We start from the raw sequence: 11,229 nt of genomic DNA, 5'->3' as shown, positions 1-11,229 counted from the left end.
CCCTGCCGAGCCTCCCGCTGCCTCCCCGGCCCCTCTTCCAGAGCCGGGTGACGTTGCTGTGTCTTTATGAGTCATTTCGCTCAGCCCGGCTGACGTCGCGTTTAGTTTACGAGCCGCCCCGCACAGCCCGGGTGATGCCGTAGTAGTTTACAAGTCGCTTCGGAAAGCCCGGCGGTGTTACTACGAGTTTACACCTTGCTCTGCGGAGCCCCGCGGCGCTGCTGGTTTGCCGGCTGTTGGTTTTTTTGGAGCCTCTCATGAGCTCACTGAGGTTTCCTGCTCCTGCAAGGCCGAGGGCACGGGTTAATTATTAATTATGGGCGGAAATGTGGGTGCTGCTGGGGTGGAACCTACCATGTCCAAGTCGCTTTTCCCAAGTCTTTCCACCTCCATGCTGAGCCAGTTCAGCTCACTCATGCAGCACTGGGGTGCTCGGGCCCCCGGCACAGGTTGCACAGAGGAGCCGTGGCTGCCCCATCCCTGGAAGTGTCCAAGGCCAGGTTGGAGCAACCTGGTCTAGGTGGAAGGTGTCCCTGCCTGTGGCAGCGGGGCTTTGGAATGAAGATGACCTTCCATCCCTTCCAACCCAAACCACTCTGTGATCCCATGATTTGCTGGGGCCAGGGGAGGATGGAGCCCACCCACAGCAGCCTGTGGGCAGCAGTTTGTAACCCTACTGTGATCACACCCTCGCAGGTGGTTGTTTTTGCAGCGTGCCAGCACAATGCACCCGGCAGCCGGCAGCGTCCCCCCAGACCAGGAGCCCCTGATCGAGGAGCCCCTGGGGAACAGGTACAGCCGGCCCAGGCCAAGCGACCACTTCCATGGGGCCTACGTTATCTTCTTCCTCCTGGGCATCGGGTCCCTCCTGCCCTGGAATTTTTTCATCACGGCAAAGCACTACTGGATGTACAAGCTGCAGAACTGCTCGGACAAAGCCGGCCCAGCGGGGCAGGCACCGTCGGACCTGCGGGTGAGTGTCCTGCTTCCAAGGCAGGGAAAAAAAGCTGCTTCCCTTCCTGACTTGCTCTTTTTCTCCCTCCACCTCCCCAGAAGGTGAGTGAACATCTCCTGGGGTCTCACCTGCTGCAAACCAGAGGTAGAGGTATATTTGGGGAGCACAGATAGTAGCGAGAGAGATGCTTAAAACCACTTTGGGGGGGCTGTCTTCTACCTGCATTTGGAGTGGTAAGGTTTAAGGTGTGTCTAAAAAATCGGGCTAAGGCTGCCTTTCATAGGGCAATTTCTGCAGTGCAAAGTAAAAATATCTTTGTGGTGGGTTGTTCTTTTGGTTGTTTTTTTTTTTTTTTTGTCCTTCAAGATCTGGCAGGTGTGACATGAATATGTCCTTGCAGCAATAAACATTTGGCTTCTGGCATATGGGGTGAGGAGCTTGTCACAGGGCAATTGATGAGACAGCCTTGGGGGGGCACGTTTATAGCCTCCCTCTTTCTCCCCAAAAAAGCTGCCTTCTCTTGCTCCTCCTGCCACAGCAGGATTACTTCCCTGTGGCCCCCTGGCAAAGCTATGGCTTTGTTTCTTGGTGGATGGAAAAAGTGTTGGAGTGTTGAGGCTGCATTCCGTCCTCCTCCTGAGGCCGAGCTTGTTCAGGTGGTTTGGGCACTTTTTGTTTTCATATAAACACAGAGCCAGGTGCGACGCCCACGTTTGCCCTCTGATTTCTCACCCCAGTACACCCACAGCTCTTTTAATTTTAATAATTATTAAGCCAGCTGCATTTTTGATGAGGAGGAAGCAGAGTGCTCCTACCAGGATGCTGAAGTACAGGTCTGCTGGTGTAAATCGCAGTACTGAGCAGATTAAACCGATGGAGCCCAAGCCCCTGCACTGCCTAAAGACCAAAGCTGTCTGCCCCTGTGCTAGTGAGGGTGGTCAGGGAGGGGTGATGTGTGCACAGAGGGGGTGAAGCATGCTCTGCCACCACATGGCATGGTGTTCTCCCACATTCCCTGCATCCCACCCACTGTTCATTGCTTCTACATCACACTGGTCTGAGGCAATTCTTGAAAAAGCTGGTTTTAGGTAGGGTAAGTATCCCTAGGTGTCTTCTGGCAGAGCTGCATTCCTGGTCAGATCAGCCATTGCTTTGTTGAAAAGGTTTTTCTCCTCTTTCTCCGTGGCCACGGGACGATGCTTTTTCCTCCTTCTCGTGAAAAGCAACGTGGCTTTTCCTGCAGTTGAGCCTGATGAAAATTAAACCAGTCAGCCCCATTTCTGCCCTGGGATTGTGAGTCCTGGGGCTGCAGCAGGAGGGTTTACCTGCCCACGGAGCTTGATTCTAGAAAGGTGCCTCTCTTCCTGGCTCCAGCCTGCTCCTGTCTCCAAACCTGCTCGCTGCTTCCAATTTCATGCTCTGTGCTCCAGGTAACACTCCAGTGCCTTCAGCCACCATCATGGACCTGGGTTCCTTTTCCAGCCTGGCAGGAGCCCAGCTGCCAAGTCCAGGCTGGAGCAGAATAAAAACTACTTTGCAAAAGCATCTTGTGACTAATTTGCCACCATGATGCCTTGTTCTTGTTTGGGGTTTTTTTAAGGCAGTGTGCTTGGAGGTGCTGTAGTTAATATGAGCTTAAACACTGCCATTATGTGCCTCAGCTCCATGGCTGAGGGATAACACCTTCCCCCAGGAGAGGTGGAGCTGGGAGGAAGATGCCAGGTTTGCTTTGGGGTTTATTATTATCTGGGCTCAGCAGAAAGGGAGAAGAACTAGGTGTAACCTGCACTGCCAAAAATGTGCTCTGAAAGTGTCTGTGATGAGTGGGAATATCCACACAGGGAGAAGAGTTACCACTGGAGGTGGATTAAAACCAACGAGCAGGAGAGATGATTATGGAGCCTGATGTTTTCCATTGGTCCAGACAAGGATTAAATTTGCCACCCACCATTCTGCTGCTGCATTAAAAACATTTAATATTTGCCCAATTTTCTTCTCACTGCTGGTGTTAGCCCATTTGTTGGGAATGAATGAATGCTTCTTGGGGATGCTCAAAACACAGCATCTCTGCTGGGTTACTTTGAGTACACTTGTGCTCGGTGCAAAGTGCTACAAAGTTATTTTTCCTCCCCAAAAGCAAAGGAAAATTAACTTGGAAGTACATTGAGTATCCACTGGATGGCTTGGGGGTTTATTTCAAGTGGGTTGGTAAATAAGTTGTAGCCAGCATTTTGCTTTGTGTTTCCTTCTGTAATTCATCGTGGGGCTGTGGAGCTTTGAGCCTCCTGCTTGGCCAAGCCGGTGCTGTAAGCACAGGCATTTGTGTCTGTCTATCTGGACCCTCTAGGAGTGATTATTACACTTCCTGTTGCTTACAGTGAACCTTCTGATAGGGAAGGATAGATGAATGTGCTTGTAAACTGATTAAAATGATACAAAGCTGTAAAAAGAAATAATACAACGTGCAGAGAAAATGCGCCAAGTGCCTTCTCGTGCTTGGACATGATGGGCCCTGTCTCTGTAGCTGCATAACTGCAGAAAATGAAAGCCTATATGACAGGGATACGTAGGTCATTGTCTTCTTTGTGATCCTTGTCCTACCTGCTTGCTGAGATTCCTGCAGAAAAAAATGGGATTAAGCACCTCGAGGGGAGGAGAGGGAGCAGGCGCGCTTTGACACATAAAGTGGATTGAAAATGTAAGCATTTGGCTGCAATCTTGGCCAAGAAATCTCTCTCTGTGCTGTGGTTATTGCTTTCTGTGCTCCCAGCCTGACCTCTGGGCTGGTGGGGATTCACTGGAGCTGCTGCCAACCTGCTCAGATGATGCACAAGTCCGTGGAGTTAATGGGTGTGGAGTCTGAATAGAGTTTCTCTATGAGTTTTATGTGTGCAGAGAGGGAGAATGGGAGGGAAAGTCATGTCCCTGTGTCCCTGCTCAGGCTGCTTTGGCATGAGCTTGTTCTCACGTGTGGTGTCCTGGTTGTTCCCATCTTGGGCTTTCGAGGCAGTTGGCTAATCATAAATCAGGACACAAAAGCATTAGTATTATTAAAACCAGCCCTCAAGGACAAGAAAACAGTCAGGGAGTTTCTCCAAAATGCTGGAGCCAGCAGGAGAAATCCAGCCCTCCTTATTTCAGGTGCTGCCCCATGGGGCCAGTGTGGTGGTATGGCAGGTATTTCCTTCACCTTTTTTCCTTCTGAATTTGTGTCCCTAATTTCCTGAAATAGCCCAGGGCTAAGGGAAGATGAACTCCAGTATTCCCATGGCCTGTTGCCCTGAATAGTTTGCAACATGTGCTACAATGCAACGAGGTGGACACCTACACCATAACTCCCTGTTTAGGACCTGAAATTCGTGTGTTGTTCTTCCCCTCCCCACCCAGTCTTTTTTACTTTGTTTTTAATTTTTTTCTCCTGGCAGGACTATTTTGAGAGCTACATCTCCATTGCTTCCACTGTGCCCTCGGTGCTGTGCCTGATTGGAAACTTCTTGCTTGTCAACAAGTAAGTGTTGCTCTGATCCTGGGTCCCCAAGCCGTGGCTTTCCCTGGCTTTGCTTCTGCCTTTCTCTGGCTTCAGTCTTGATTCTCAGCTCAGCCTGCCCTTCCCTCAGGGGGAGGCCACAGGGCATCCTGAGCTCAGCCTCCCTGTGCAGCCAAAATTCCCCCTCCCGCCTCTGCCCGAGTTGCAGCTAGCTGAGATGAAGCAGGGTGAAGCACCTTGCTCCCCACCACAGCACCCAGACCTGCACTTGGCTTCAGTAAATCAGTTCCTAATAAATTCCTTGGTTAATTGCTTGGAAACAAGTTTTCCCTCTTAAAAATACCCTTGTCACCAGGGGACCGGCTGACAGAAGCCATGCTCATTCAGGCAGGAGTGATGCCTTATCCTTGTCTTACCAGCCCCCTGAATTGGGTTAAGAAATGGACCATCTGCACCTTGTTGCAAGCTTGGCTTAAATCTACAAGGACCTCAACCCTTCATTTGTACCCTTCCTTAACCCAGATCAGGTTTCCAGCCATGTGTTTGTGTGCCTAATCTCCAGATCTCAGCTGCTGGACTGGCTCCCTGCCTCTCTCCACCTCCTCATTGCTTTGTATTCCTCATCTCCCCCCACCTCTCTTTATTTTCTTCCCTCCCTCTGGCGGCAGAGGAGTTGCTGTGCCCCCTGTTGCACCTTCATGTTGCAGTTTAAAGGCAGGAGTGTGCTGTCCCCCGCTGTCCCCAGGGTGCCTGCCAGCGTGCGGATCCTGTCCTCCCTCTTTGTCATGCTGGCCGTGTTCCTGGTGATCACGGTGCTGGTGAAGGTGGACACCTCAGCCTGGACCACCCCCTTCTTCGCCCTCACCGTGGGCTGCGTGGCCGTGGTCAGCAGCGCCTCCACCGTCTTCTCCAGCAGCATCTTCGGGCTCAGCAGCTGCTTCCCCATGAGGAACCTGCAGGCCCTGATCTCAGGTGGGTGACCCCCGGCCCTGCCGGGATCGTGCACTCGGGCTTCCCCCTGGCTTTCTCTCTGTCTCTCTCCTGCATCTGGGGCTTTGTCACACGGGGTTTATTTTAGAAACTTGGCTTTGCCTAATGATAAAGGGAAGTTGCTGATGGAGAAACACGCTCGGTCACATGAGCTTTGGTTTCTGTAAATACCCATAAACTGACCCTGGATATTTGCTGGCTGCAGGGAGAAAGGGAGAAGGAGATGACATCCCTCTGCTTTGCTATTTCCAGCAGAGGGATCTTCAGCTTTGCCTTGTCTCCTCCTCTCTTTTTAGCATTTCCATGCATTTCCATGAGTGATGAGGGGCAGGTTGGGAGCTGTGAGTGATGAGCTCCCTGGAGCTTTGATAACATTATAAATGTGCTGTGGAACGGTTGACAAACCAAGAGGGGAAGGGGAAAAACTCAGGATGGAGAAATTTTTCCTGGGGCCACGACAGGAATGTTTTGATGAGTTTATCCCAGAGGGGGAAAGCACCACATTCCTGAGATGACATTCCTGCTGCTGGTGGCTTGAATTCCCATCTGCGGGAGTGCAGAAGGGAGGTGATAATGTGTGTGCCAGTGGAAAGATAGGTTTAGGCTTTGGAAAGGGTTTGTACTTTCTCTGCAGGACTTGGGACATGCAAGCTCAGCAGATTGGTCCCATCCTGACCCATGTGTGTGCTGTGGCTGTGCTGGAAGGGGATGCAGGATGGGACCCACAGACACCCATGTTGCAGTGAGGTGTGGAAATGGAGAGGAGGTGATGTGTGCAGCTGCTCCCTCAGCCGGGTTTGGGGACCAGCACGAGGGGCAGGGGGTGAGCTCTGTCCCCCGGGGAGCTGTGCGTGTTGGAAGGTGTGAGTAAGAGGAGGATGCTGGTTCTGGGTTCCCCCTCCTGTTCTCTGTCCCTCACCTGTGCCCTCCTGGGTTGGTCTGGCTCAGCGCCAGCGCTGAGCTCCATCTGCTCCCGCACACAGGCCAGGCCATGGGCGGCACCATCAGCGCCGTGGCCTCTGTGATAGACCTGGCAGCAGCAGCCGATGTCACCGACAGCGCCCTGGCCTATTTCCTCACTGCTGACATCTTCATCGTGGTCTGCATCATGGTGTACCTGCTGCTGCCCAGGCTCGAGTACTCCAGGTGTGTGCGCCCGCTGCCAGGGCATCCCGTGGGCACGGGGGGGTTTGCTGCTGTCAGTGCCGAGCAGGATTGCTGGGGGGATCCGTGGGATGCTCTCTGTGCTGATCCCTGCCCTGTCACCCCTCAGCATCCCAGTGGGAGCGCTCCGGCGCCTCCAGCCACGCTTCCCCATTTCGCTGAAACCACAGACCGAAACTGGGTTTCTGGCTGAGTTTCTGCCAAGCTTTCTCAGGGGCACCAAGTGCTGATTCCGGGGCTCCCAAAATCTGTGGAGTCAGCTGAGAGCTGTGATCTGGAGGCAGCCAGCCAGGCCCCCACAGGGCATCCGTCTCTGCCACATCCTGCACTGTTGTATGTGACCCGTTGGTCTCGTTGGTGCTTGTAACCCTCAAAACCCCCTGCCCCCCAAATGCCTGCATCCCCTCTGTGAACCATCAAGGGTGTAATGCGATCCCCACAGTGAGGAAAAGGGGGTGGTGGGTCTCTGAGGGTTTCATCTCTCTGTACGAGGTGGGAGCTAGAGGTGGGATGTAATCACTGGGTCCAGCGGGCATCCCTGCATCACCAGCTTCTCTCCTGCTCTCTCTCCAAATCTCAGTTTGTATTCCCCTTGCACACTGCCTAATAGGCTCTCTCCTTCTCTTTCTCCAGGTATTACCTGAACAGCCAGAAGGAGAGCCCATCTCTGGCCACTGTGCCACCCGACAGCTCCGCAGAGGACAAGGCAGAGCCGGGAGGCACCACAAATTCCTCCTTCCTCACAAGAAGCACTGGCATCCCCCCACTCCGCCCCATCCTGCAGAAGACCGCCCTCCTTGGCTTCTGCCTCTTCTACGTCTTCTTCATCTCCATCATCATCTTCCCTTCCCTCTCCTCCAACATTGAGTCAGTGAGCAAGGACTCGGGAAGCCTGTGGAGCACCAAGTACTTTGTGCCACTCACCAGTTTCCTCCTGTACAACTTTGCCGACTGGTGTGGGAGGCAGATCACGGCCTGGATCCAGGTGCCTGGCCCCAAGAGCAAGTTGCTGCCCGCCCTCGTCCTCCTCAGAACCATCTTCCTCCCTCTCTTCATCCTCAGCAACTACAAGCCCCGCGCTCACATCCGGACAGTGCTGTTCAACCAAGACGTCTACCCGGTGGTCTTCACGGCACTGCTGGGGCTGAGCAACGGCTACCTGGGGACACTGGTCATGGTCTACGGCCCCAAAATCGTGCCCAGAGAGCTGGCCGAGGCAGCAGGGGTGGTGATGACGTTCTACCTCATGCTGGGGCTGGCTGTGGGGTCTGCCTGCGCCGTTTTCGTGGTCCACCATGTGTAGAGAGGCAGCTGGGGCAGGAGGATTCCCTCAGTTTGTGGTGCTGCTGTTGGATATTCAGGGAATTTTTTTGCCCAGAAAAGTCAGGCATGCCGTGGTTTCGAGGCAGGCTGCCTGTCTTGGGAGGGGGGTGGTTGCATCCAGGGGGATGCAGAGGGAAAGTCTCCCTTCTGGGAAGGGGTGTCCCCTGTGCTTGGGGACGTCCCAGCAGACATGTCACTCTCCAGCTTAATGGAGCAAAGAGACCAAAAAAGCCTCATCCTTGCCAGGGAGCTCAGGGAAGCACCAGAGGCCCTCACCCCAGTGCCAGTGAGTGGCTTGTTGGGGCCACCACGCTGGTTTTAAGCTGAGCCCAGGACTTTTGGGGGCACCTTGGGTTTTGCTACCTCGCTGTTGCAAGTTCAGCCCTGCAAGGGTTGGGTGGTCTCGGGGGGATCCCCCATCACTGAGCTGTGATGGTGGTGCTGAGCTAAAAGGGGTTTGAGCCCTGGAGCACCTTAACACAACTCTGGGAGCAGATAGCAGCCGTGACAGGGATCAAGGCACCGTTTTGCACACATTTCATACAGTCATTCCAAAAAAAAAAAAGACATATATAAGGGAAACCTTTCCACTTGGGACTCTTGCTTGCTTTAATTTCTTTCAGGTAAAATGTAATTGAGGGATCATCCACATCCCAGCAAGGTGCTGTCAGTGCTGGAGCTGTATGTTGTGGCCAACCTGAGAGCATTTCTCCTGCTGTGACCATGGGGTGGTGGTTGTGGACACCAACTTACCTGTCTGACCTCCAAGGAAAGTGAAATGCTGAGTGGTCCTAGCCTGATGTTTTTAAGGTGGCTTTAGTCTGTGTTGAGAGAGGTCTATGGAAGGCAGGGAGAGGTATTAGAGGGGCTCTGGTGTGATGTTCTCAACAGAAATCTGGTTAATTCATGTAGACAAACAGCATATGGTCTCCAGATGTTTTCAGAGGGGTGAGCTACTGTGACACCCAAAAATACAGACCACCCAAAGAGGACTGGCTTTTAAAGTGGCTTAAACTCCCATATGCTAGTGCAGCCTGGCCTAAATCCAATTATTGCATTTATTTTCTTAAATTGGCTGGATTTATGGTCTAGGAGAGGTGAACTGATAAGCAAAGGTGTGATGGCAGAGCTTTACATTGCAGTGATGCCTGAGGGGTGCTGTCTATGGAAAATACTTCCTTTAAGACTCGGTTATTAGCAGATGTTCTAGTAGTGGGATGTTCTCTCAGTATCTCCTGCTTGTAGTAGTGGTGGAGCTCCTGGTTGGGGTTGCCAGGCATCTCCATGCTGGGCTGGATGTGGGGCTTTGCTGGGAGAACAACAGGATTTAGGGTGGTTATTGCTACGGGGTGACATGTAGGATTGGTGGACATTGGGGTTTTTTTATAATAACCCTTTCCAGCATTTAGTTTGGGCCTGTTGGCAATACCCACACAGAGCTTTGCTTTATGGCTGATTTTTATTCCAACATAAAATCCAGACACAAGTGGAAAATGTACCGGGCATGTGGCAATGAGGAGCAGCTTTGTGGCACATGCCTGGGCACGTGTGGGCTCTTAATCCTGTCCCTTTGGTGGGTTTGGAGCCCTTCAGCCCCCACCACCTGGCCAGGGACTGCCCTGACCCAGGTGAAGGTCCATCCAAGGGTTGAGGGTAGGGATGCTGGGTGCTGCTCAGGGGGTCAGTGCTCCCATCGCCTCCCTGGGCACTGGAGTAATGCAGTAGTTGGTCAAAAAGCCCAAACCAACTTTGTGCTGGCAACCAAAAAGTCCCTTTGTGGCCTTTATGCGTCCCATGTGAGAGCCTGCCCTGTGCTCTGCTCTCCCCAGCTTGTATGTTTTCCTCCCATCCAAGGAATGATGAGATTCTGCTTGTTTTCTCACTGCTTTGCATTTCTGCTCCTCCTCTCCTTCGTGTTACAGACCAAATACCTCTTGAGGCAGAACTTAATTGTGTGGTACCATTGCTAATAAAAATAATTCTTGATCCTGTGCAAGTGTTGGTGTCTGGAGTGATTTCTCTTGGAGATGCACTGATGCACGGAGTTTTAGCTGGCATTTTTCCTTCTGGTCATCCCTCTCTCCCAGCCTAGATTGCAAACTCTGAGAAATCACTGGCAAGGGCCAGGTGAAGGAGCTACAGAAGAATTCCTTTGAGAGCCTGGTTGTTCTAATTGAACATCTCCAAATGACGCACAGGTAGGTGTGGAGAGTATTCTCATGGCAGGGGGAAGTGAGCAAAAAGGGAATTTATCCTTTGGTTTTTGGTGGTATTCAGTTCAGGAGGGTTAGAGAAATGAGGGGAAAAATCAAATAGGGCAAGAATCAGCTCTGTGTATAAAGCAAGGAGTGCTGGTGGGAGTGCTGTGGGATGGGGGTGGATGGTGCCAGGAGCCTGAGCCATGAGCCTCTCGGCGATCCCCCTGCAAAAGAGGATGAGTAATTTATAGGGAATGGCATATAACAACAGAGAAGTCATTACACTACCTGAGTGAAGTCACATCTGCTGCTCAGTGTGGGCTATATCAAGGAGCTCAAGGTAATGAAAAGTGGGATGAGGAGGGAAACGGTGGAGGAATGGAGGATGGTCTGTCTTGGGTACACCAGTCAAAGTGCAGCCACAACTTATGTTTTTAGGGTCTTCCTTACCTGCCCAAAAGTGCATTCCCAGGCTTCATTCCTTCGATTAACACCATCCCCTCGGCTGCTGGAGAGAGACTGGCAGGGTTGTAGATGTTTTCCCCATCTCCCAGCCCAGGGAGGTGGGCGGTGCCGGCGCGCCAGGGAAGGGCCACATGCTCTGCAGGGCTTGGCCCCATCTCCTCCCTGGCTGTGAATCGAGCAGCTCAGGCATTGCAGAACTCATGAGGGTGAGCCCACGATGTGGAAGTGAATCCAAGACAGGCAAAGACATCCCTGCACTCGGGGCCGGCATCGCTGCCGTTCCCACCAGGAGCATGGAGAGCCCCAGTGCTGCAGAGGGCTGGCAGCCCGGCACGGTGGGAATGCTGTCCCTGCCCCATGCCGCCTTTTCCAGCAGCCTTTGGAGTTAAATCCAAGTGGCTGAGGGGGGATGAAAGCTGGGAACTGGCAAAGCAGCAGCAGCAAGGCAGGAGGGCGTGGGGAGCAGGAGGGGAATGGATGAAAGGGCAGAAAGCAGAGGGGACGCATCTGCAGCAGCTTCAGCTCAAAGGAGACCCACTGAGCCTAGGCCTGACCTCTTTTTGTCCTCTCTCTCATCTCTGTGGTGCCAGCTACCCCTCCCTGCTTCACAGCTGGAGCAGTTAAGTGTTGGTATTTGGGGCTTTAAA

The 11,229-nt window shown here is 52.8% G+C and overlaps 1 protein-coding gene across 1 annotated transcript; it reads left to right on the top strand.

Moving 5' to 3' along the window:
- The first annotated feature begins 724 nt into the window (after positions 1–724).
- Positions 725–9,909, top strand: SLC29A3 (solute carrier family 29 member 3). Its single transcript, XM_018079887.2, has 5 exons — positions 725–973; positions 4,381–4,463; positions 5,188–5,414; positions 6,416–6,578; positions 7,230–9,909. Exons 1-5 carry the CDS (start codon positions 725–727, stop codon positions 7,897–7,899), a joined length of 1,392 nt encoding a protein of 463 aa, XP_017935376.2. The 3' UTR covers positions 7,900–9,909.
- The last annotated feature ends 1,320 nt before the right edge of the window (positions 9,910–11,229 follow it).

The sequence above is a fragment of the Manacus vitellinus genome, unplaced genomic scaffold (assembly GCF_001715985.3).
Source record: "Manacus vitellinus isolate BGI_N305 unplaced genomic scaffold, ASM171598v3 scaffold_48_pilon, whole genome shotgun sequence".
NCBI lineage: Eukaryota > Metazoa > Chordata > Aves > Passeriformes > Pipridae > Manacus > Manacus vitellinus.
The sequence above is the reverse complement of the archived record's forward strand: the minus strand, read 5'-3'. Positions and strand labels throughout refer to the sequence as shown.

What these genes read in the sequence shown, in the direction of transcription:
- SLC29A3 (XM_018079887.2), top strand. Translation starts at nt 725, where the DNA reads ATGCACCCGGCAGCCGGCAGCGTCCCCCCAGACCAGGAGCCCCTGATC. An exon ending in AACTTCTTGCTTGTCAACAA is followed by an intron (nt 4,464 to 5,187) that starts GTAAGTGTTGCT and finishes CGCTGTCCCCAG; the next exon opens with GGTGCCTGCCAGCGTGCGGA. An exon ending in CCCAGGCTCGAGTACTCCAG is followed by an intron (nt 6,579 to 7,229) that starts GTGTGTGCGCCC and finishes CTCTTTCTCCAG; the next exon opens with GTATTACCTGAACAGCCAGA.